General features: G+C 37.5%; 1 protein-coding gene across 1 annotated transcript; it reads right to left on the bottom strand.

Annotated features, from left to right (window-relative positions):
* Positions 1-1,015: 1,015 nt before the first annotated feature.
* CEP97 (centrosomal protein 97) lies at positions 1,016-27,466 on the bottom strand. The gene is made up of 11 exons (XM_081327108.1): positions 27,281-27,466; positions 24,799-24,941; positions 23,706-23,864; positions 21,152-21,253; positions 20,160-20,273; positions 18,257-18,423; positions 14,889-15,053; positions 14,493-14,626; positions 10,341-11,130; positions 7,669-7,744; positions 1,016-6,019 (listed from the first exon to the last, which is right to left on the bottom strand). Exons 1-11 carry the CDS (start codon positions 27,354-27,356, stop codon positions 5,318-5,320), a joined length of 2,628 nt encoding a protein of 875 aa, XP_081183234.1. The 5' UTR covers positions 27,357-27,466; the 3' UTR covers positions 1,016-5,317.
* Positions 27,467-27,496: the final 30 nt, after the last annotated feature.

The raw sequence follows: 27,496 nt of genomic DNA, 5'->3' as shown, positions 1-27,496 counted from the left end.
TAAGCAGTTCACAATCTAGCTTGTTTGGACTTGAATCGCTGTGTACTATTGTACTGGTAAGTGGCTGTCTGTCTGCTTCCTCTGATGCGTTGGGGCTCCTTATTCTTTCGTTGCATCCTTTATTTTTTTTTTGCTCTGCTGTCTGAACTGAACGGAGCGATTCCACTCAATATATTTCTGATCCGCTCACTAACTCTTTATAAGAGGTATGTATGTGTGGTGAAAGTTAAACGTGCTTTTCAGTTTTCTGGTTCTTAGGAATAGGCTATGGAAAGCCAAAGAACGTATATTTAAAATGCACTGTAAACCGGCAGTTTAAAGATTTGTGACCGTCCCGAGTTCAAGCTGGATAGCACATAACATTCAAACGTCATGATTTTGGTATTAATTCAGGCTCTGTTCCTCTTTTTTTTTTTTTGCAACACATTGCTTTCTAACAGTGTGGATTTAAGGATGATTAAAAATGAATTCAGTGACCAAGTTGGCATATGGCACTAAGACACAACTACAACGATTTGCATAACAGCCTAAGCCATAAACCAAGATTTACAAATCATGTGTGTTCATATAGTGTCCTATACTGATACAAAAGCCAAAGTGCATTGTACATAATCTCACAAATATACTCATGGTATGAAATAAAAGCTTGAATAAGATCCATCAAATATTATTTTATCCAGTGCTTTTTTTGTAAAAGAAAAAGGTGCCGGAACTCACACATGTCATACAACCCGCCTTGCCTATCCTACAAGGTTCCATCCAAAAAAGGTGCCGGAACTCCATTCTGAGCATTCTATGAGAAAAAAAGCCCTGATTTTATCTTATAAAAATAAAAAATAAAAATCTAAAACAACTATCCAGGAGCATTGTCTTCTTCACTACTGGGTGTTTAGAAAATGCAGTTTTACCCATCAACTACCATTTGAAGCTTTCCAATTCCAATTTCTATGTACTGAGGGCTCACAAAAACGTATTAATCAGACAGCAAATAAATCATTTCAGACTTACAAGCATCTCATAATTCAGAATACTTTATTACATCAAAATAAATTATTCCCAAATGCAAATTTTCAAAAATTGAAGCATGCAGATTATATTTTTAATCCAGATTATAAAAACTATATTACAGTCAGATTGCATTTTCTGTAAATAGGTTTCTGGCTGAGCAAATTACCATGATCAAGGATGAAATCATGTTGCCTATTTGCAACATGGACATTTTTTTAAATAATACCTTTTTAAGAGTGTTTTTCCCTTAGTATTACTCTTCTCTTTTTGACAATGACCTGGAAGCTTTTAAATTTGGTAACAGCATTATAGTATATGGCTTTGCAGAGGTCATATGAAATTTACCTAGTTTATAAACAATGATCACTTTATCAATACTAATTGATCTGAAATTAATAAGGCCATATTTTTATTGTCAGATTTAACCAAACTTACATTAAAGATAATAAAATTGTGCTTATGTAAAAGTAGAATTCACTGATCTCAGTAAAAAAATCTCATTAAAAGATTACAGCCAAAATATTGAATCTGAAAAATTTATATTTACACAGACTGCAAACACACACAAGCAATAAATACCAGTTTCTTATATAACAGTAATTACAAGTAAAGATTTACGTAGAGGAAAATGAAATTAAAAAATACAATTTAAAAAAGAATTATTTTTTTAAAAAAAATAGGAATTGGTTTATGCCCTTCCTAAAAAATTGTTGTAGACCAGACATGTCAAACTCGCGATGTCACGTGACATTGTGCAACATATCCGGACGGTAGCAATGGGGTGAGTGTGGCTTTTGGATGACGCATCCGGCCCGTGGGCTGGCAGTTTGACACCCCTGTTGTAGACTGTTCAGATTTGGGATAGTTACAAGAGAAAAAGAGAGAAGTGGTTTCTCTTGCATCAGCAGATCAAGACCAGGTTTGGATTCCACTTAAAAGCTTTCCTAAAGAGAGGATATACTTGGAAAAAGCATCTGACTCAGAATATATTACATACCATGGGTTATACTACTATATTGTCTTGACCTCTGCTAGTTGGGAGGAAGAAAGTTTTCCATTTCCACTCTTTTATTATGAATCAGAGGAAGCAGAATTGAGTATTTAGACCAGGGGTCTTCAAACTTGGCCCTTTTATGACTTGTGGACTTCAACTCCCAGAATTCCTCAGCCAGGCACGCTGGCTGAGGAATTCTGGGAGTTGAAGTCCACAAGTCATAAAAGGGCCAAGTTTGAAGACCCCTAATTTAGACATATTGGGGTTATAACAGAAACAGGAGACCCGAAAAATGTGTTCCTCTTCTCCACTTATTCCTTACCTGTTGCTTATTTCAATAAAAGGGCTCATGGGTCATGCTCATCAAAAAAGTCTTTAAAAAAGTTTAATTTGCTTTATTCACTTGTCATGTTAAGCCCTAAAATGTGTACAAACAATGAATCCCCAAATACGCCAATCTGAAACTAAACAAACCAAACTATAACAATATTATGTTTAAATTGAGGCAATGAATCTTAATTCAGTTATCTCAGAATAAGTTTGAGTATATAACTTTTAAGTTTTTTAAAGTAATGCCATCAACTTTCTCTCTTATGTATCCAGTAAGAAACCAGTAATGATTTGAATCAAATAAAACTGCACTGTATAATTTAAATATTCATATATATTCTTTCCCAAGATAAAAGCTAATGTACTTTTCCTCTCTATAATGCTGCAACTTTTTCTGATAAAACAAAAATATCACACGTAATCAAAATCTCGTAACAAATGTTTATATCCTATGCAATGTACCTATGCAGTAAATTATGCAATATGTAAAGCTGAGAAAGCTTACACACATGTACATATTCAAATGATATAAGTGTTAAATTTTTGATTTTACACACATAGATAATGAATAAACAGGCTTTGTGTATGTGGCTTTTGAAGCTCCACTGTTATAAACAAACACAATATGATCATTTGGAAGCTTCTTTGAAAACTGGACTCATGAACTCTTTTAGCACTTGCAAAAGATGTAGGTTTTTTCATTATTTTTTTTCAAATGTATTGAGGCAATATATACCTAAGTATCAATACCAACATCAAAACACAGAAAGCAATTTCCTCACAATCACAATGCATTCCTCTTAACTTCACAATTTTTTACTCACAAAAGAAAAAAAATCCTGTATTTATTCCAACATAAAATGAATAATTTTGCTTAATTGAACCATTTTTTGCACTGTCCAAAACTCCACTATAGAGTCCTAGTCATTTCTATAGGAAAACAAATAATACTAAGCCAGCTACAATGTAAGTGTACACATACTGTTTATAACTCAGATACAAATACTGAGTTTTATAGACAGATATGAAGTTCAAGAGAAACGAGATGAAATAAGTATATTTACGGTAAGTACATGTTTAATTTTCCTTTTGAAATAGTATTTTCTAAACAATGTATCTGTAATGCTCTAAAAACAGTATTTTTAGATTTCTCCTTACAAAAAGAATAAACTTAACTACTTGTCTCTATAACAAATTTAAATAGTGCATTGGTTTTATGCTGCTTTAGCACAGAGATTGATTTTACAGCATGACCAATATATACTAGAACATGTACATATTGAGTATGTATATATTGTATACATACAGTACATGCATTCTATAACACTTTACAATGGATTTTTTTAAAAAACGGTATATGAATGACTGAAATATAGATAGTTGTGGTAAAATTCAAGATCTCTTAAGCAATGCTTCCGTCAAAACATTTTTTCTACCATTGTTTTCTAATTTAAGACTGGCAACAACTCTTGAATTCCAAAACAGAGCACCAAGTTGAAGTTATATTTGACACAACAAACCTATTTCTGTATTTGGCAAAATAATTTCTCAAGGCAATATTTACAAATGAGACTCATTAAGCCAAGAACAATATATATACTTGACTATATACTTAAGTAATACTGGGGCCAAAGTTACAACTTTTAAATATTCCAGAATTTATGAATAGAAAAATCTTTATTATTGACAATAACTATTAATTATTAGTAAAGAAAACATACAAAGCATTTATTGATAGAAACAGTGGAGTCTGTAAAGAATTGTTGCTTTCTTTATCATTATATGGTGAAGCGGTAGAATGTAGGCATTCTCCATGAATGCCAGAATGAATATTGTTAACTTATATTAGAGTAGGGCAATACATTTAGCAGCCAATCCTCCCTAAGCATCTAGAAAACATGACCACTTGCTTCTATGTCTTAGCAATCTATCAAGCAGGTAATGTTATTAAACAATTATTCTATATAGTTTTAGCAGCCATGGCCATATAATGCTGATCTATTATTTAAGAAAACCCTCTCATTTTTGTTACTTAGGTACAATATAAAATTGAGTACGTACTGTTTTTATACACATTCTGACCTTGGCAAAATAGGCAAATTATTCCTATCATTATGAGAATATAGTGTGAGAGGTTGATTCTTCTCCCTCCTCTTCAGACTGGTTTTGTTGCATTTTTTAAAAAAAATTCCCACTGTCCCAGCAAATGAAACAAAGAAAAATGACTTCATAAAAGTAGTCTTCTGTAATAACAGGTTGGACTAAGCTGTGTGGAATTCAATAGTCACATTTGTAGAAAAAATGTTTGGAGTATTGGTGAGTAAATTGTCTTGTACTGTTAAACAAAATGATTTTTACATGGAGCAAGATTTCCAAATTTCCCAAGCTTACAATTTAGTACCTGTGTATCAGCATACATTTTCAGACAATCACTATCTTGCTTATATTATTAACTGTATGTTGTGTGAGCAGTGGGACTAATAGAATTTCAGATTTGAAGGCAAAAATGTTTCAGATCATGTAGGGATGAAAAACTAACACTTGCCATCAATGCCTTAACCTGAAATCTGCTTTAAGGGGTTGCAGAGAGGTGCTATGTTTCTGCCTTCAAATATAAAGTTCTGGATACTGCCCTTATTTGTCATATTAAATGTTTATATTTCTTTCTTTGAATATTACAAGGATGCATGCTTTGTTTCCTTGGGAAAAAACAACTAGTTCAGCTATGATAACAGCAATATGGAAAGTACTCTTCAAAATTATATTTCATAAAAAAATCTGTTACAACCAAACCACATGAAATGTAAGTTATGATGTCTATTTGAACCTATCTTGATATAATTTAATAGTGTAAGTCTAAAGTTACATGTTTAACAAAGCCATTTTTAAAAGCAAAGGGACCCAAGTCTCCAAAATGCATAGAAATTGGTCCAACATAAAATGTTAACGTGGCTGTTACGGTTTTTTCCTGTAAATTTATGCTTGCTATACAGATAGCCTAACAGAAAGTGTCTGTAATGAAGAATCACAGTTTGTCTCTTTTTCTGCCATTTTATCATTTAAATCGAATGCATCAATTCCTTCTTCTGCTAATGGAAGCACATCCTGAGAGACTAAAACAGCACTGCATAAAATATCCTTTTCTTCTGATGAAACATCTGTATGGGTCTTACAACTTTCTGTTCTATTGCTGCAATTTATATTTTCATCAAAATCATCTAGTTCTTCAACTGTTTTTAAATATTGTTGGAGAAGAGTATTGTTCTGGTCGTTGTTCAAACTCTCTTTACAATATTCCTTGTGGTCAACTGGGATCTCAGCATCAGAAAGGCTTCCTGAAAGAGAATCTTCACAGGGCTTGACTGTTTGCAGAGAATTTCCTAGAAAGCCTTCATTTGTTTCTGTCAAATGTTTTTCAGAGTTCTGCAACTCATTAAGGGTATTTTGGTCCGATACACAGGAATGGAAACCTGAATCAGGATATGCCTGTAAACATTTCTGATGACACATTTCAGAAGATGAACCTAACCAAGTTGAACTATCAATAGGAGAAGGTTCTTGATTTGGTCTAGATGACTGTGTGAATAATTCATGTGGACCCAGAATGCCAAATGCAGGAGTAGCTTTTTTCCAGATATTAGTTAGGTGTTGCTTTACTGAAAGCTGCCATTCCTGGATAGATTTAACCTATATACACCACAAAAATAAAAGATTATAATATGAGAAAGGTAATTGGGTCAACTGTAAAACACAGCAAGGTTGGGCGGTTGGTTTGATCTCCGAGCTTGGCAGTTTGGCTGCAAACATTTCATTTCCATTCGGGGGGACATCTTCAGTGTGCTTTGAATTGTGCTTGTCTGTCAGAGCACTGGCCTTTAAATACCTTTTTGTGTGATGTAAATTGGTGTGGGTATTATTTGTCCGGATGTTTCTGAGCCATAATCTGGTTTCAGGCTGTTTGATTGGCTGGTTGTTGTTGCTGGGCCGTAGCTTTTGGTGTTTAAGTATCATCTGTGTGATGCAAATGGTGTTTGTTCAGTGGGTTGCGTCTGAGTCATGGTCTGGTTTCGGGTTGTTTGGCTGGCTGGCTGTTGTTGAGACGTGGTCCGGTTTCTTCTGGGGGGATTATGATTTTTGTTGCTGTGTGGTGGGGTGCCTGTTTCTTCGTTTTAAATGCTGCCTTTGGGATTGAAGTAGTTCTTTCATTCTTAGCAGTTGGTAGATTGGGTCAATGTCAATGTTTCTGTTTATTGATTTATTGGTGGAGAACCAGGCTTCGAGGAACTCTCTTTCTCCCCTTGATTTCACTTGGGTTACAACTGTGGTCCCGGTGAGATCAAACTTGTGTCCTTGAGTCTTTATGGACGGACATGAGGGATAGTGGGTAGTGTCTTTTGATAGCCAGGAAGTGTTTGTGCAGTTTGGTACATAGCTTTCTTCCTGTTTGGCCCACATAGTTCTTTTCACAGTTGCTGCACTGGATTTGGTATATGATGCCTGATCTTTGGTTTGTTTCTGTCTGCTCCTTAGGTTTTGACAGTTGAGGCTGGTTTGTGGGCTACCGCGAGGTCATGTTGGAGTAGTAGTCTTGCTGTCATCTCTGAAACATTCTGTACATAGGAAATAGTGATTCGTCTGGCTGTTGTTGTTCCTGTTGTAGTTGTTGTGTTGCTTTGGGTGTTTGTACTGTTTGTGTGTAGTGATCTCTGGATGAAATTTCGTGGATATCCATTTTTCTCAAAGACATTGTATAAGTGTTTTTGTTCTGCTGATCTGGCTTCCATGGTGTTGCAATGGGATTTCGCTCTGGCATTTGGGGTGGTTGCTGTGAAAGTTGAGGATTTGATCTGTATGTGTTGTCTTCCTGTACACGGATGTTATAAGTTGGCCATTGGTGGTTCTGGTTACAAGGATGTCTAGGAATGGCAGTTTGTTTTTATTCTTGGTTTCTATTGTAAATCAGATGTCTGCGAAGACATTATTGATAGTTTGGTAGGCTTGGTTGACCTGGTTGCGCTTGATTATCATGAAGGTGTTGTCCACGTAACATGCCCATAGCTTGGGGTTTATTTGTGGAAGTACAACTTCTTCGATTTTCTGCATAATGACTTCTGCAACCATGATGACAGACGAACACAATTCAAAGATGTTGAAGATATCCCCCCCAAATGGAAACAAAACGTTTGCAGCCAAATCACCAAGCTCAGAGATCAAACCAACAGCCCAACTATCAATCCGAGCTACTAATATTCAAACACATCTCAACACAGCAAGGTTTCAGGAGAATGTCTTAGCCTTTATTCATAGAAATGAATATTTAGGAAAACTAACTTTACCTGATCCCAAAGAAATTTGACAGCTTCCTCTTGCACAAGTCTTTGAAGCTTCTCTTCATTTTTTTCTTTTCTTAACCTGCAAATGATTTTCATATAGATATATAATATCAAGCTATAAAAGTGTTACTACTTTGATCACCACCTTTGCTGCAATACAATTATTTACAGGTAGCCCTTGACTTACGACCACAATTGAGCCTCAAATTTCTGTTGCTAGGCAAGAAAATTGTTAAGTATGTTTTGTCCCATTTTTTTACTATTCTTGCCAGTTACCGTATTTTTTGGACCATAAGACACACCCAGTTTTTAGAGCAGGAAAACAAGAATTTGGATTCTACTTTTACGCCCTGGGAGCAGCTTGCCTTTCAAACCTCCAATATATAAAAGGGGAAACGTGCTACAAAGGCGCGTCTCGCAGAGTCTTTCCCAAGTGACGCCTGCGCTCCACCGCTGCAGAAAAAGAAGCGCTGTGTTTCTCACCAGTTCAGGCAGCCTGGGTCCTGTGAGAGGACGAGTGGGAACGAAGCAGCCCTCGAGTCTGTGCTGCGGAAAAGCCGCAAGCGCCGGTGTCGCCTGGGCTTCTGCCTGGCTCACTTGCTTGCAGAAAAAAGGCTGCTTGCTAAATGAGCTGGGCAGCAGCCCGGGATCAGCGTTTCTGAGTGGGATTTCTCAGCGCGACTCAGCTGATCCTGGGCTCACTTAGCAAGCAGCCTCTTTTCCGCAAGCGAGCCGGGCAGGAGCCCGGGATCAGCTGAGTCGCAGTTAGAAATCAATTCAGAAATGCTGATCCCGGGCTCCTGCCTGCTGAGACTCCAGATTTGAGCCGCGGACCAGAGCAGAACACCGCTAATCAGGTGGGAGGCTGGGAGTCCGGATCCGACGCCACCGGCCAGCTGGAAGTCCCTGCGGGCGGCCCTGCTGCCGCCGAACAGCCGGGAGCATTGGCAACCTTCTCTCATGGCCGCCAGTCACCTAGGAGTGCTGGTGCTTTTGAGCAGGAGCGGCTGTCAAGCCCCGGGCTCCCAGCTGACTGGCAGCCCCTAGAGAAGGTTGCCAACGCTCCCGGTTGTTCGGCGGTGTTGGGGCCACCCGCCGGGACTTCCAGCTGGTTGGTGGGGTTGGATCTGGAATCCCAGCCTCCCACCTGATCAGCGGTGTTCTCCTCTGGTCCGTGGATAAAATCCGGTGTCTCAGCCTCCCAGTGGAGCGATGGGGGAGGAGCAGAATCTGGGGTACCACACCTTCGGACCATAAGACGCACCCTCGTTTTAACCCCCACTTTTGGGGGGGAAAAGTGCGTCTTATGGTCCAAAAAATACGGTAAGTGACTTACTGAAGTTGTAGTTAGTAACATGATTGTTAAGTGAATCTGGCTTCGCCAATGACTTTTCTTATCAGAAAATGGTAAAAGGTAGTCACATAACTCCAGGACACTGCAACCATCATAAATACATGTCAGTTGCCAAGTGTCAATTTTGATCATGTGACCATGGGGATGCTGCAACAGTCATAAGTGTGAAAAATGATCATAAGACACTTTTTAAAGTGCTGTTTTAACTTCAAATGGTCATTAAGCAAGTGATTGTAAGTCGAGGACTACCTGTATTGCAGTAAGAATAGATTCTGGTGAAGAATGTTTTATAGATGGCATCTGGATCCCAAAAAGTTGTCTAACATGTATCCTAATTTACAGTCTAAATGCTGGAGATGTGGTAGTTTAGAAGCCACCTATTTTCATATGTGGTGGACTTGCAGAAATATAAAAGCTTTTTGGGTTAAAATTTGGTGGAACATTCAAAAGATTTTTAAGAGAAAGATAAAGTTCTCTCCGCAATTGTTTTTATTGGGCATTGTTGTAGATTGTGATGTTAAAGAAACCAATTTGATGTTGAATTTGATAACAGCAGCACGGTTACTGGTGGGACAATACTGGAAGAAGGATAGTTTGCCTACTATAGAAGAATGGGTGTTTAAAGTTTCGAATCTTGCAGAAATGTCTAAGATTTCTGCTTATTTGAAGGATCATTCACAAGAAAGATATATTTCAGTTTGGAGGAGATGGATAGATTATGTTCAGAATAAATATGGGACTAAAAAGTTCCATTTAGCTTATGAGTAGATTTTAGAGAGATATTGTTATTAATTTTAGTGTTAGTACTTTGTATGTATCTATGTTAAAGGGGAGTTAAAGCACATTATGAATTTGGTTAATTTTATATTATGGATAATTTTTACTTAGAATATGATTATTATAACTATAACCCTGTATTTAGCTCTGGGAAGTGGGGGGGAAGGGGGGTGGTTTGGGGTGGATGGGTTTTGGGGATGTATTATAAAATCTTTTTTTGTAAAACTCTTTAATAAAAAAAAGAATGGAGTTTTGGGGAAGAAATATATTTACATCAGTTTATTGATTAAATTTGTCAACTTCATCAATTCTAATAACAATGCAACTTAATTTCTGTTTGCTAGAGACACTGAAATAATTTTTTCTCCTTTGATTATGCTAACAATTGAATATTTTTGAAAGAACACTTCATTTTATAAAGTTGGTGAGTTTTGCCTTCATCTGGAGAACAAAGAGGAGCTTACCAATTGAAGAAAATGAAAGTACTACCCCAACTACAAATTATTTCTATCCTATTATTTCAGTTTATCGACTTTCTACTTACTTTTCAACTTCTTCAGTTAAATGAACGATATGTTCTTGCATTCTGTTGAGTCGAATTTCATACCGTGCTTCCCTGACTCTGGAATGGAATGTTCTTGTATAAAATCCTCTCCAACAGGCCTGAAGTTTGGTGGCAGCTTTATTCATTTCTGCAAGTTCATCTTCCTTCTGGGTTACAGTAACAGATGCATCGGTGGACAGTTCTAGAGAATTAGCAGCAGAAACATATTTGATAACGTTCTCTTCTGTTGAGGGTGACTGCTTTAAGTTACTGAACTTTACATTGTCTTCAGGGGATGCTTGATAACTGCTAACATCATCAAGTTGAATATCAGTGTTTACTGAAGAAGAAGTAATGAGGAAAATATCCTCCTCTTGATCTTCATTTTGAGTTTTTACCAGGTCTGCTGACTTGTGGGTATACTTTTCCCAAAACACAGAAGCATTTTTCTGCTTTTGTTTGTTTTGCATATTAAGATCTTTTGTAAATTCCAAATCAGTATCCCCCAGATCTTCCAAATCCTCTACATCGATGCCAAGTCCATGAAGTTTCAGTTCTGCTGAAGTGGGAGACATTGGAGAGAGCACTGAAGCAACAGGCATAAAAGTGGATTCTGAAGATAGGAGACTACTGTTCAACTTGTCCTCGTCAGTTTGTATATCATCCAAGTAAAAATCCTTAGAAATATTTCTTTCAACTTGTACCGAAGTTGGAGAAATATTTTTAATCGCGTAAGAATGGTCATCATTGGATTTTGTCACAACCCAGGTATTCTTTTTAATGATACGTTCTGGAAAAGAGAGTAAGATACAACATATAGACTTTCAATATTTATGTATCTACGTATGATGAGGGTGGAGGTTCATTCTCTGAGCTTGTGGCTTGGTTTCCGAAATTTCATTACCAGGCTAGATAATATCTTCAGCAGAATTTAGGGGATGTCAGTGTTCTGCTTATAAGGGCTTTGTGTGGTCAGTAGATCTTGTGATGGTGACATCATGTCAGGTGAGAATCACCTCAGGTTAGGGTCTTGTGATGAGTCAGGTGTGGGTGTGTCAAGTGAGGGTCTTATGGGTCTTGTCATGGATCAGGTGTGGGTCACCAGTGAGAGTCTTATGATGGGTCTTGTGATGGGTAAGTCACGTCAGGTAGGTAGAGCTATGGATTCAAGTCATTAACAAGACCAATCCATAGCTCTACCAACCATCCAACCAAAATTCTGAACAAGCTATGTTGATGACACTTTCGTCATCATCAAATACTTCCAAATTAAAGAAATATACCACCTACTCAATAGTATATTCCCCAGAATCAAATTCACATGTGAAGAGAAAACAGACAAAAGACTCCCATTCCTTGACATCAACATAAGGATACTAGACAACAGAGAGCTGGAGACCCGCATCTACTGCAAACTCACTCACATAGACCAGATCATCAGCTTCGCAACCAAACCACCCCACCGGACACAAAGGAGGCTTTGTCCCAACTCTCTTCAGACAGGCTAGGACACACGTCTGCAACCCGCGGCTCCGGAGCCACATGCGGCTCTTTCAGCCGTCTCCTGCGGCCCCCAGTCCTCTGCCATGTGCAGTCCAAAAAAAAAAAGTGGGACTAAAAAAATTCAATCAATTCAAATATGCAGGGTAGGTGCATATCTCGCCTTGGCTCCACTCTTCAAACCCTGTTCTGCACATGCGCGTACATGCGTGCATGTGCACACATTTTTTGCGGCTCCCAGTTTTTCCTTTTGTGAGGGAACCGGTTCCGAGTGGCTCTTTCACTGTTTCAGGTTGCTGACCCCTGGGCTAGGACATGCTGCAGCACCACAACACTAAGAAAAGCGGGAGAGAAACAGCTGCTTGACGTCTTTCTCCGCAATGGCTATCCGAAAAATATCGTATTCTGACGCACAGCACCCAAACCACAATGCACCACATAGCCAACCACCATGCAAAAACTAACGCTATCGTACACAAAAGGGGTATCGGAAATGACAGCCAGAATTCTCCAACCTCTAGGAAAAGCAAGAGCCCACAAACCCACAGCCAGACTCCACCAGGAATTATCTAGAACCAAATATAAGATACAGAATGATGAAAGAAACAAATGTGATTTACAAAATCAACTGTAGCAATTGCAACCAATTCTACATAGGATAAATATCACATCAAGTGAAAACCAGGGCCTATGAACACCAGCTGGCAGTCAAACACCACGATCATAAATCCCTAATCACTACCCACACTGACACTAAACAGCACCAGTCGATACAAGAATCATCAGCCATGCTACCACCTGCCAGGCTCATGAATTTATCGAAGCCTTGCACTCCACAAGCAATTCCATCAACTGACACATTGACTTACAACCAGTCTACAAACCCCTCCGAATTCAAATCAACAGCACAGCCACCAGAGACAGCACTCTCAACCAATTATGCAACCCCCGCACCAGCACACCTCCCAATGATCCTCATGTAAGGTGACCTCCCCATCACAAGACTGTCACTAGTGACCCACACCTGACCCATCACAAGACCCTGACCTGAAGTGACCCTGACTTGAGGTGACCTCACCATCACAAAATCACACAAAGCCCTTATAAGCAAAAGAATGCTGACATTCCTTAAATTCTGCTGAAGATGTTACCTATCCTGGTAACGAAACGTTCAAAAACCAACCCACAAGCTCGGAGAACCAACCTCCACCTTCATTCTACATCTGAGCCACAGATATCACCAGTATCACAAATCTACATATGTATTTTTTTGCCAAATGTATATTATCTATATCTGTCTCTTGACTAATTAGGGATTAGGGAATAAATTTTTGAGATTCCTCTGGTCCATAGAAATAATATGCATCCGACTAAACATCAACTAGAAAAGGAAAGAGTTCCGAACTAATTGTCCTCTCCTGTCTACGTAGCAATGGAGTATGCTATATAGATTCCATCATTTGATCAGGCTCTACCATGAGAAATAGACAGAATACAAGGTGGATTTAGGTAAGCAAGAATTATTAAATGGCTGAAATCATTAGAAGTATGCTCTATAGCCAGCTATAACAGTGTAGTTAAAAATCTAATAGATAAAAAACTATTTTTTATCTTGAATATCTTCAAGATTTCACCTAATAATCTTAGCCTATTCCATGCTATAAAGTAGTCAAAATATGCACCATATGTCTTAGTGTAAACAATTTCTTTCGTAATATCTATACCAGACATGTCAAATACAAGGCCCTCATACCCAACATAAGCAACCTGGCTAAGGAGAGCAAGCACAGCAGCAGCAGCCTTGAGGAGGAGGTAAGTGCAGCTGGGCACCCCCTTGGGGAAAGGGACTGGGCTTAATGTCGCGGATACTTGAGGGCTGAGCTGGGCATTTGACCTCTGCGCCACCATCCAGCCCCCCCCCCTATAACCTGAGAGGAACAGTGAGGCTCCTCCAGTGGACCATGCCTTGGCACTTGCCCCGGTCGTTCTGCCAGAGACCCTCAGATCTGTCCCACTCCTGCCCAGGCCCCCATAAGCACCCTTGACCCGAACGATGTAGAGTTGGCCATGCCCACCCAGTAGGCCACATGCAGTCCAGCCACGCCCACCCAGTACACCGCACCCACCCACCCGGCCCCTCCGAGGGCAACCGTAATGCTGATGCGGCCCTCAATGAAATTGAGTTTGACACCCCTGGTCTATACCCATAGGAGATTATTGAAGTAGAAATGTAAGCCTCTTTCAGAAATGCATCTTTGACTGCCTTGTGCACTTTCGCTATTACAAATCAATTTGCTGTATGGATTTACAGTCTGCATAATCAGTTTCCATTCAGTACTAAACTCCATTTGCAATATATTTTTTTCCATTATTCCTAATCCTATTTGGCTACAGCTTTTTCCTTTCATTCCTCATTTTGAATTCCACAGATATATTATCCCATTTTGTCCATTAAAAGTATGTCACAGTTGAATCATAGTTTGTTAAATATATCACAATAGGAAGAATTTGAATGATGCAGTACAGTAATCTAGCATCAAGGCACACTATGATTATAACCTATATATGTGTACCAATCACTGATTGCAAGCCTATGAAGCAAGTGGGTCACCGCTAGACGAGTGATAAAACACACTGGATATAAATTCTTACCACTTTCAGCCATTTCTTGTTGTACATGGGCAGGACTGTTTGGCTCATTAGTAACGGGTATACCTTTATTCAGAGTTGAGGATACAGGTGACTCATTAGCATGGCTCTGATACATCAATTGTCTTTGATGCAATCTAAATACAAATATTTGAATGATTTTATTTCATTACTTAAGAATACTATAGTCAGAGAACCACTGTTTTTTAATATCACAAATGTTAGCAAGTTAGCAAAATACACACAAACACATACACACACATATAATGCAAATCAACTTTTCTGACCTTAAAAAGCAGCTTAAAAAGACCTTATAAATCAAGGCCTGCCTGAACAAGTTAAAATGATTACTGTATATTAAATTATATAAAAATGGTTCACAAACAATGATATTCACACCTTTGCTTATGTAGTATTTTTTCCAGTTTGGCATCCTCCGCTGTTTGGAGTCCAAACATAGTAGTAAGAGGACAAACACTGGCCAAATATTGTACTAACTGAAGGTGCTGGCCTGGTCGGAATGATCTTCCCTTTCCTTGACTATAAAGCCATTCTGCTTTCAAGCTATAAGGGAAGAACGAGATTAGTTGTATTAAACATTTTGAAAGTCCTTTCTATTAGAAACATACAAAGCATAAAGAACAGCAATTGAAATCCGGAAGTAATAGATAATTCAGAAGCAACAGCAAAAAAAAAATGTTGACATATCATAATACATTGGGAGAAAGCAATAATTTTCATGAATTCCAAAATAAACTATTTCAGCTACACACTGAATATCCAATATTTACTTTTATCTTCAGGAGTATATATTTTAAAACCAGTACAGTAACTTGTCTTAGAATTTGATAGACTTAAATATACATAAATGAAAATAAATGTATTCATATAAAAATAACTAGAACTATTTTATAAAGAACACTCTTTCTACTCAATATTATCCATACATGGTCCCATATTATTCCCTTTCAGCTATACAAAGTGCAGGAAAAAAGTAAGAATGGAATGGAATGGGAATAGAATAAAATAGAATCTGGAAGGGACCTTGGAGGTCTTCTAGTCCAGCCCGCTGCTCAAGCAGGAGAACCTATACCATCTCAGACAGGTGATTGTCTAGTATCTTCTTAAAAATCTCCAGTGATGGAGAGCCCACAATTTCTGGAGGCAAGCTGTTCGACTTGTTGATTGTCCTCACTGTCAGGAAGTTTCTCCTTAATTCCAGGTTGCTTCTCTCTTTGATCAGTTTCCAACCATTGTTTCTTGTTCTTCCCTCTGATGAACAACATGACCCCTTCTTCCTTGTGGCAGCCACTCAGATACTGGAATACTGCTATCATGACTCCCCTATTTCTTCTTTTCTGTAGACTAGCCAAACCCAAGTTCCGCAGCCATTCTTCATATGCTTTGGTCTCTAGGCCTTTGATCATCTTAGTTGCTCTTCTCTGTGAATTTTTTTTTCAAAATCTCAACATCTTGTGTGTGTGTGTGTGTGTGTGTGTGTGTATATATATATATATATATATATATATATATATATATATATATATATATATATATATATATATATATATATATATATATATATATATATATATATGGATCTTTGGTTATTCGGGTTTTTCCCCGCGTAGAACTAAAGGTGTAGAGGCGACGTTTCGACGGAATCCCATCCGTCATCATCAGGCTGGTGGCTTCTGCTTCCTTCTTCTGGGAGTGTTGTGATTCAGGGTCAGCCTGTGGGTTCGGCAGTTGGGTCGGATGACTCGGATGACTCAGACGAGGGGGAGGAGGGGGGTGTTGAAGAAGAACTTGCTGATGATGGCTTGGAAGCTCCGCAGAGCCCCCAGCCAGGCCCCTCTTACTTGGTGGAGACCCAGCTGTGTGAGCCCGACAGTGTGGATGAAGATGACCCACAGCTGGCCCTGTTCAAGGACGCCCGACGCAGGAGGCAGTCAAGTAGGAGCAAGCAGAGAAAGGCTGTGGGACTTCTCGGAAGGAGGCAGAGAGGCCACGCCCTGAACTCTTATAAAGGGAGTGTTTGGGGGAGGGCTGGTTTGCTGAAAGCAACCGCTCCGATAGAGGATCAAAGCTCCGGTATCTTGTTTCATGTTTTGTGGTTTGTTTGTGTAATAAATTTGGCAGATGTATTCCAGCCTCTGCCGTTTGTACAGGGGTTGCCTTTCTGCAAGGCCGGTAGCAGGCTGGTACAGAACAGGGAGAAGCATGTGGCTGTTTGTTCCTCTTTTTTAAACTGCCAGAGGGGGTGTGTTCTGTGGGTGGAGGTGTGCTCTGATTGGGTGGGGGAAACAGAAACCTAACTACAGCTGCAACATCAGCCACTTTAAACCCCTCCAAACCACACAATAAGCAAACTGACACCCACTATAAAAACATGGCACCACCACAAACACGAAGCCGAACAAAAGCAGCACAACTCACCAGCTCAGGTCTAAGGCTGGCAGCTGAGACCAGCCCATCCACTCAAAACACACCCCCACCCAATCAGAACACCCCCACCATTCAAAACACACTCCCACCCAATCAGAACACACTTACTCCCCCACCCAATCAGAGCACACCTCCACCCACAGAACACACCCCCTCTGGCAGTTTAAAAAAGAGGAACAAACAGCCACATGCTTCTCCCAGAAGAAGGAAGCAGAAGCCACCAGCCTGATGATGACGGATGGGATTCCGTCGAAACGTCAACCCAGGATTGTATTAGCTTTTTTGGTTGCTGCTGCACACTGCTGGCTCATAGTTTAACTGATCATCCACTAGGACTCCAAGGTCCCTCTCACAGTTACTGTTTTAAGCTGAAAAAAGGAAATGTAACTGTATTATACATTACCCCTAATCTTGTAACTTTCCAAATAAACCTTATTGTAAGCATGCCTGTACATTGATTTATGAACTACATTTTGTTCTTTAAACTTTTTATCTCTTTCTTTTTGAGATCATCAATTTTATCCACAACTACAAAATCACAATTTCCTCAGTCTTCTCTTTCATTTCTTGTAACCACTGCACATCCAAAATTTTAATCACTGTTACCTCTTGTACTCTTTCAGTTAGAATTTGGGCAAATGCTTTCCTAATCCCTTGAATTTCTTCTATTTATTCTTGCTACCTTTATATAAAGGAATAACAATGGCATTATACCAATCATCAGGCACAAGTGTAGTTTTCTCATATATGTTAAACAGTTTGCACAGTCACTGCAAAGGCAACTCTTGTACTATCTGAAAATGACAAAATCTTAATCAGTTTCACATTAAACTATTTCTTTTGCCTTTTAAAGCAAATAGCCACTGCCAGCTTATAACTTTCTCTGTGTATTTCCCATTGTATTCCTGCTTACTCTTTTGTAATCTCTTCCTTTTCATCGACTCCATTACATATCAATACAATAAATACAAACATTCATTCTCTTCTTGTATTTTATCTTAGCACTGGGTGAGTTTTCCCAACACTGAGGGAATGGGGAAAAGGGGCTATAAAACTTGACCTTTGTCCTAGCTTCTTCTCAGTTGAGTTTGGGAAACCTTCCTACTGTTTGGGCTCACCCAGGCTATTTGGGCTAATACCCTTGTGATGCTGTAAGTACTGTATATTCAGGGGCAATTTCTTATTAAAACTTTTTCAAGATTGATTACAATCCTGACATCTCTCTTCATTTTCTCATTCTTTGGAATTTGTCTTGCAAATTCTAAAGGATGGATTGATACATAGATTAATGGCAACACTCAGTTTAATGATATTCTTACCTTTCTTTCTGAGAAACCACATACCCATCAATTACTTTAAGATTGAGACACCAACTGACAATAAATGGTCGGTAATCAAAACCTGGAATGTTAGGTGTTGCCATCACACAAGGATTGTTCATAATTGAGAGTTGCTCTAGTTTAGGAAAACAGGTCAAGAAAGAAATCTAAAAAGAAAAGGAAACAATTATTTTTGTGGTTAAATGTAAAGAAAATTTACAGGCTGAACAGCACTATACAATAGTTATATTAGATGTCTGAGGGAAAAATAATTTTACTTGCTTAATTTTATTCAAAGACTATTGTTTTATTCTATTATTTCCCAGAATTGAATAAACATAAAGTACTAGAATATTTTCTGACGATAGCTTTATTGTAATATGGAAGACATTTCAATTACAAGTAATCCTCGACTCACAACCACAATTGAGCCCAAAATTTCCATTGCTAAATAAAGACAATTAAATGAGTTGCACCCCATTTTACAACCTTTTTGTCACTGTGGTTAAGCGAATCACTGCAACTGTTAAGTGAAACATGCAGTTATTAAGCAAATTTGGCTTCCACCATTGACTCTGCTTGTCAGAAGCCAGCTGGAAAGGTTACAAATGGTGATCATATCATCCTGGAATATTGTAACTGTCATAAATACAAGCACCCAAATTTTGATCACTTGACTACGCTGTAACAGTCATGTGAAAATTGGTCATAAGTCATTTTTTTCAGTGCTGTTGTAACTAACGGTCACTAAACAAATATTGTAAATAGAGGACTACCTGTACAGTATTTCTTGTTCTTGTAATTGCTATAATTCAGGGGTCCCCAACTTGTGGGCTGCGGCCCACTAATAGGCCATGGCCTGTTTGCAACCGGGCTGCATGAGTGGTGGGGCAGCGTGTGTGCAGCTCGACCTACACAAGTGGGTGCTGGCGCTTGCAGCCCCACTTGCGCGAGTAGCGGGTGCACCCGCTGCTTACACAAATGAAGCTGTGTGCACCTGCCTCTTACATAAAACCATCCCTTCTTCCCTCTCCCAAGCGCCGGGCAGCCAACCCAGAAAGGTTGGGAATGCTGCTATAATTGGACATGAAATTAAGAATATAAAAACAAAAGGTCATCCGCATGTTTGTAGATCCTCTTTACCTCCAGAAAACAAACCAAACTCACAGTGAATTTTCATGGCCCAAGACACAGATTGAATGAAGACATTCCCCATGTCTAACATTTTTAAAAAAACCATACTGCACACTGAACTACTTCTCTTTTTGATAGTTTATGGAAAAAAATTAATCTACTGTCCATCTTCAGGTCCCGAAGTGTAATTGCTGACAGTTTTAAGAGGAAAATATTTATAACTTCATGATTATATTTGCTTCAGGCATGATTCCTCCCTGCTCCATTTATAAGGGTGTTTAAACCAGTTAAATACATACTACCTTTCAAATGATGTTTTTACTTCTTAATCATGTTCAAGCTGATGATTACTAAAAAAAAAGGTACAGAATACCTGTACCAGGAACATTTGATTCCTTAGGTGGAATCAATTTTATTTTTTTTCATTTCTGTGTTTATTAAATGTAAAGTAATCCAAAATCTAATTTTGTTCATAGTAACTGATAAATTTCAAAAATATGCTGCAAAGAAATTACTGTAAGAATCTCTCAAAGAATGTCCTTCTCCCTTTACAGTATTTTAATAGTATTTAATTACTAATATATTTAATTAAACAATCATTAATTAAATGACTATTTACTGTCATTTAATTTTAAAATCTATATATCTTCTGTGCCTAAAATGTAGCCATAAAAATAAAAATATAGATGAAAATATAATGAAATGCAACTATAGTAATTTAGGCTTCCTCAAAAATTTACTCCGCTTTCTTCAAAAACATTATTCTTACCTCATTCAAATCTCTAATTTCATTTTCTGCCAATGAAAAAATAGTCAGGCCTTGAGGTAAACAAGAAGGTGCTGAGCGCAATGAAGTTATGATATTTCCATGTAGTAGTAGAGTCTTGAGGAATAGTAGAATGGAGAAAGCAATATGTAGAAGTTTACTTTAACAATGTGAATTGCTCTGAATATTTATAAAACTACAAAAGGATTATGACAGTACAGCTGAATACACACACACACACACACATACTTGAAATATCATTTATGTTTAACACATGGATGTGTGTTAAAAATAAATGATATTTTAAGGGAATGTAAAAAATGTTCATAACTGCATTTTCTCTTTAGTTTCAATGAAATGTAACATGTTAGATCTAAATATTAGTCATCGACTAGTTAATCATGATCATTCATTTTGATGAGACTACAGCATACATTTTTATGTATCCAAATCATATTTTAAAGCAGGCTTGTCCAACCTTTTGGCTTGGCTGGGCTGCACTGAGTGAAGAGCAATTGTCTTGGGTCGCATAAAAATATATACAATATAATTAATGTATATAAATAAAAACTTCCTTTATTTTTTATATTTTTATCTTGTGAGGATGCATTACTAGCTCTCCAGGGCCACATGTGGCCCGCGGGTCGGACATGACTGCTTTAAAGGCATTTACAGAAGATTTTTATCTGAGACAGCTTTATACTACATTTTATTCATAGCTACCTGAAGAAAATGTTCTTGTGAATCAAATCAAATCTTTTATTACAGTCAAAGGCCAACAATGTTGCTGTTAACTTGCTCCTTAATTAGGAATAGTTAGATCAAACATGTCAAACTTGCAATGTCACATGATGTCACACAACGTATCGGAGCTTTTTTGCCATTGCTGGCAATGGCGTGGGCGTGGTTTCCCGATGATGCGTCCAGCCTGTGGGCCGGCAGGTTGACACCCCTGACGTAGACCATTCAAAGAATATAAGCTAAGCAATATTTACCTTTAAAGATGAAAGTCTGGAGATATCTCCTATTTGGGATATATTGTTATCTGACAAATCAAGATGTTGAAGAGAGGTGCAGCAACTGATCTGGTCTATAGTCTAGAGGAAGACAAAATATTTTTCAGAAACATTATGAAGCTTAACTGTTGCAATCTTTTATGGTTCTTGATACCAAAGTGTCTCTTACATTAGCAAAGAATGTAGTATATCAAATAATATGGCATGGGGTGCCTTGAGTCTCCATTGATTCCTGGCACTTGCCTGGACAAGTCCCTTTAGTTTCTTGGCAAGATTTCAGAAGTCAGAGGTGACCCCTTTATGACTTGGCTGGCTCAGGAATTCAGAAGTGATTTACTATTTCCTTCTTCCTAAGACTGAAAAAAGAGTACTTGGCCCAAGATCTCTCACTTCTGTTTCTGGCCTGGTGCCTTATCCGCTACATCAAACTGGCTCTCAACTAGGGCATGCCATAAATTCATCTTTCATAATTAAAAAAAGAACATGTGCTTTATTCTAGTTGAATTTAATTTATGACAAAAGTGGATAAACGTTAGATCATGTCTAATAGTAGACCTTTGAATGATATAATTTCTAACTGTTTAATGTAACATGTAAATGTAGTAAATTAGCTTCCAACGTGGAAAAAAAATGAGAAAAAACAAGACTAGATTATGTGGAGAAAGCCTGTGAACCTAGAAATAATAGTAAAGATACATAAAATCACAGAATATAAGGGTTGGAAATCATCTAGTCCAGTGTTCCCCAACCTTTCTGGCTTTGTGGACCAGTGGAGGTCCACATGCCTGAAGGCTGCTTCTGCGGTCCGGTTGCAAAGGGCTCAAGGCCTGGTAGAGGGCTGCGGCCCAGGGGTTGGGGACCCCTGATCTACTCCATATCCAAAGCGGGAATTTACTATGTTGTGTGCTTGGTCAGAGGAACATTCTTCACTAACTCTTAGATGCACATTTCCCCTAAGGTTCTGTTTTGCATATGATTTTAGTTTTATTCTAATAAGCCTGACTCTAATTTGTATCTGATTCTTGAACATAGGGTCATTGTTATAAAATAATGGGCTCAAAACAGACTCCTGAAATTCTTGATGCAGTCCCAGAGACCTCCAAAAGTGGCTATCAAACAGCAATTCTAAAAACATTATAAAATACTTGAATGGAGTACAATCATATTTCCCATTTAGTGTAAAGAAAATTTAAATGGAATAAAATAAAATGTACTTTCTATTGGCTCCACCCACTACTTTTTGGAGTCTGCTAACTTGCACATCTCTCTGTTCTAGCAGCTTGAATTCTAATAAAACAAAGATTCCAAGACTCTGAAATCTGCATTAAATTATTATGCATTTTAAAAAGCAGGACTACAGAAGAACTCCTAAAAAGTGAGAAATGTGTATTCAGGAGCAGAAGTATGGTATAAAGACAGGAGTGGAATACAAAAATTCATCTGGAAATAAACAAAAATAATCTCATATTTTTAAATATTATAATTAATTTCTGTGTGCAACAATACAAGTCAAAATTTACTTAAGATATTACTTAAAATAATTAAATCTCATTTCTAATTTTAAAAATCTAGAGTTGACTAACAAAGAAATTAAATACAATAATATTAAATCCTATAATAGGCAACAGAATATAGATAAGACGAGACAAGATAACCTCATTTTTTTCACTGTGGGCACAACGGCACACATCAAAATTGAAATTTAGTTGCCCACTCTCAAAGTGAAAACACATACATGACACATACCTAAACATACTATATAAACATATGTATAGACCCACACCCTACATATACATGACAAATAAATATTAAATACTGTCCATCTTGAATATATAATGGAAAGAGGAAGCTTGAGTTAGATAGATATGAAAACTGTTAAGAGGGTATAAACTACTAAGAAGGTATTCCATAAAACAAATAAAAATATGCATTAACAGACTTTCCATCACAGCAAAAGTCCAATTAAAGAGGTATGTTTATCTCACGGGAAGGGAATTCTAAAGTCCAAAATTAGCTATAGAAAAGCCTTTTCTCTCTTTTTCTTTAAAACAGTTGCATCCAATAGTATTATTTCAGCAAGGGAACAACACTTACAGTATTACTAGAAAGCTTGTTCTTCACTGCCTACACATTGCCCAAATCTCATCTGAATGGTTGAGGGGCTATCAGGAAAGCGTCATCAACATAATGTAAGCTGTTGATATTTTCCCTCCAATTTTAAAATTGTATTCTATTCTGTTCTACTCTAAATTAAGTTTCCAGGTATGACATACATACATACATACATACATACATAAATACACTGCCCCGAGTCCCTTGGGAGAGGGGCGGTATATAAATCCAAATAAATAAATAAATTCAATACAATACTACTATATTGGATTAACATATTTATTGTTTTAAATATTTACTTACAATTTCAATTTACAAGGCTACCTACTTCTATACAACCCCCCGCCCAAAAAAAAAGCTAGATGCAAGAATTATTTTATTCATTATTTGCTGTTTATGTAATTATTTAAAGAAAATTTACCTTTAAGTTGTTTCCGGCCAGATTCAGCCACTCCAGGTACATTAGCTCTTTCAATCCCTCTACATAGCCAATACTGTTGTGAGGCAAGTTTAACACTCGAAGATGAGTAAGTTTTGCTACGCCCATCATCCGCACTAGCCGATTGTTGGCTACTGACAACTGCAACAAAATGGACAATAGCTTCAATTTTGCTTATTATTTTAATTCTTGGGGAAAACTATAAATGGGGAAATATGTATGTACTAACCAATGCTAGAGGTTAGTATTTTACTGCAAAGTAAAGTACCAACCTCTAGCATTGTAGGTGAAGGCTATGATTGGATTAGATGCAACCCAATCTGGAAGATCATGCTACGTTGAATGAATGCAACCTAAACTGAAGTGCAAAGCTCCTGCTTCAATGACCCATGCTTTCATCATTACCTGTTTAAGACTATTGCCAACATGCTTTTCATTGATATGACTTTGAAAGCTGCAGTTGTTAGGAGAACAATAGTAGCTGACTGATTTTTGCCAGTGGAGGCACATTTCACTAGTGTTGCAACCATGCATTTTATTTATTTTTATTTATGTATTAAATTTTTATGCTGCCCATCTCCTACAAGGTGACTCTGAGTGTCTTAATGAAGATAGGCTTTTGTGTGTGATTTAAAATGTTGACACTAATCTATAAATCCCTACCAGTTATCTGCAGGCCTGCATTCTTGTATTGGAAGGTAAATGTAGTTTAAACCTCCCTTCATATCAGTCTCTTTGTGACTGCACCTACAAAAGTGCTTTCAAAATTCATTTTCACAGAATAGGTCTTCCCAATAATATTCTGTCAGCAGCTTTTAATTACTTCAAAATCAATAAATATAAGAAATATTAACAAACATAAAGATAATTAGTTGTTCTAATTTGAGTACATGGAGTTTGCATATAAAGCTTGAGAATCAAAATCATTGTATTGGACTCACATTCACTGAATGTTACTGTTGAGCATAACCTTTGCTGACAACATACAGAATGAAACATTATAATTTATTTTTCCCAAGTTTTTCCCCAAATTTAAATAATCTAACAAAGCATGTTTGTGCATATAAAAACCTACCTGCATCAAGTTCTTATAGTTCTCCAGGTGTTCCAATTTAATTAACTGATTTTTATCCAAAATCAAAGTATGTATGTCTGCATTACAGGATAAAGTTGGTCCTAGTTTTTGTAAACCCTGGCCTGACCAATTAATTAAAGAACCTGTTAAATAAGAAGAAAACAAATCCAAATGTTAAAAAACTGAACACAGACAATTTAAAAGATGTTATGTAATCATGCCCTATACAATACCTCTTAGGATTTTGTAGTACAGTATTTAAACTGGGTACCAATTTCTTTGTTCTTAATTTTTAATATATCTGAAAAATCTGTTTTTGTCTTTAATAAACTCTGTCAACCTTAATATATTTGGAGCTTTAGCTTTTGTAACTTACTCTTTACAGTGTCAAGCAAAATTTTTCAAAGTGTTTAACATAACCTGCTCATATCAGGAGCTGTCATATTTCTATGGGGCTCAATTCTAGACTGACTTGGCCATTTCAAAATATTGCATTTGGGTTTTACCCATTCTACTGTATACTTATTTCTGTATCTGAAACCACTGTCTTACTTCAAGATCCATTTGAACTTCATGTCAATGATAACCATGATGGTCTCTGGTAAAACTTTCTACTATAAAGCAGAATTCCTGCCTCATTTAATGATGACAGATTACCAGGTTTTGAGGCAGCAACGATCTTACTACACTTTTGTATTAGTATTTATTTTATTTATATTTCATATTTCTTAGTCTGGAAGTTAAAGTTCTACTTTTGCCTCATCAATGCATGGGGCATTCTTTTTAAAAATGATTTTATTAAGGATTATAATTGAACAGATAAAAACAAATACAAAGCACAATAAATAGAAAAAATTCAAATGTGATTAAGAAATGAGGCTTGGCCAAGCTTTATGACCATATTTCCCATATTATAACTGTGGACATAGTTGACATTCCTCCACTATGCTCACCAGCTGACTGCAAAAACACCCATTTCTGCAGTCTACTTATGAGTAGCACTGCCTGGACTGTATGTATATGATCCCACAACCTCTTTTTTCCGGAGAGATTATGCTGGCCAGAAGCCATCTTCTGGCTGCTGATTTCAGCCATTTTGCCATTTCTGCTTCTTCAGGGACATCTAGTTTTTTATTTTTTTTTTAATGCATCATGTCCTCACCAGAAATTCAGCACAGAGCATTTCTACGAAAATATAGTGGGTCATCCAGCTACTTTTTGACAAATGTTCTTCTTTCCCACTTTGTCTTGAACAAATGTGGCCTACAGATCCATAGAAGTTATTCTGGGATTCTTTCTGACTTCCTGACTAATTTATGCTGTGCTCCTGCAGTGATTTTGACCAGACATAAAGCTTTTCATGTCCATATTTCTGGGTATATATAGTTCTGTGTTTGGGGTTTTTTTTGTAATTTGACAGGCTTTAGTAACTTGTTTACAAAGATCTTCATGTTTAGAATCAAGAACTCCCCCCCCCCCAGTGTTTTAGCTATTTCCATTTTCTTGGTTAACAGTAGTATCAAATCATGGATACCTGTAGTAGTGTAGTTGATCTTTCTAGTTCATCTTTTAAAATGGAAAATTGTCATAAATTGGTCTGGAATTTTTGAGAGATTTTGTGTTTAATAATTTGTTTCTCAAGAGACTTGGTAATGATTGAAGAGTTCCATTACTACCACTGCATGCCCCTTGGAAATTTCTGCAGTTGGCTTTTGGAAAGCATTGCCTGATTTTAATCACATAGTCCTCGATTACCCTGGCCATAGCAGATGCTAATAACAGTATTGGTTTTATATGATCCTCTATTTACCCAGATTTTCTGTAGATTTTCTGTAGAATATGCCACTTCCTTTACCAAAGATTTAACTTGTAAAAAATGTACATACTAAAATATATCATATTACCGTTATTATTAAAACAGAACACTCCGTTGCACAATTTTGCCATCCTGTGAAAAATAAATTCTTACATATAACAAGAGTTTAAACATTAGCAAATAGCTTGCAACACAACCTCACCCTCAAAGAGACACAAATACCGCAATTCTTTCAGGACAAAAATTAGTTACTAAAAAGAATGATAGCAGTATCTCATCTAATTACATAACTTTCATTACACTTGTATTTGATGTGCACATACAGAAAGAAGGCACAAAGGAATGTCTGGAATTATTTCAATATACGTGTATGTACATATAAAAAGCGCCAAGCAAAAGAGTAAGAGAACTGCTACCGCTGCTATAAACTACACAAAGAAACAACCGCTCGCAAGGCCTTTCGGGATTTGTAGTGCATTGTTAAAATTAACTCATATTATTGATCAAAACCTAGGCTCACACAAACTACAGTCCCCATATGGCTCCGCGCGATACTCAGTTTTTTTCCCCCCATAACGGTCAACGAAAAGACTATCCTGTTCTTTAGCAAGCTCCCCAAATCGCTGATCTTCGCCGCTTCCTGCGATCGTTAGATTTCACTCCTACCTTGACTAGTGCCCGTGGATGGCTTTACCGCCTCAGTCTTCGTTGCGGAAACCTCCGCAACCGACGCTGCCGCCATACTTCCCGCTTGCTTCCAATGCTAGGCAACCGTGCTGAGGCTAGATACTGATTGGTTAAAAAGAAACACTTGGGGGGAAAAAATAGCGGAGATTTTAATATCGCAGCACAAAGTTTTCAAGGCCCCTTGTGTCACAGATA

This window comes from Vipera berus (assembly GCF_964194415.1).
Source record: "Vipera berus genome assembly, chromosome: 4".
In the NCBI taxonomy this organism is placed as follows: Eukaryota; Metazoa; Chordata; class Lepidosauria; order Squamata; family Viperidae; genus Vipera; species Vipera berus.
The sequence above is the reverse complement of the archived record's forward strand: the minus strand, read 5'-3'. Positions and strand labels throughout refer to the sequence as shown.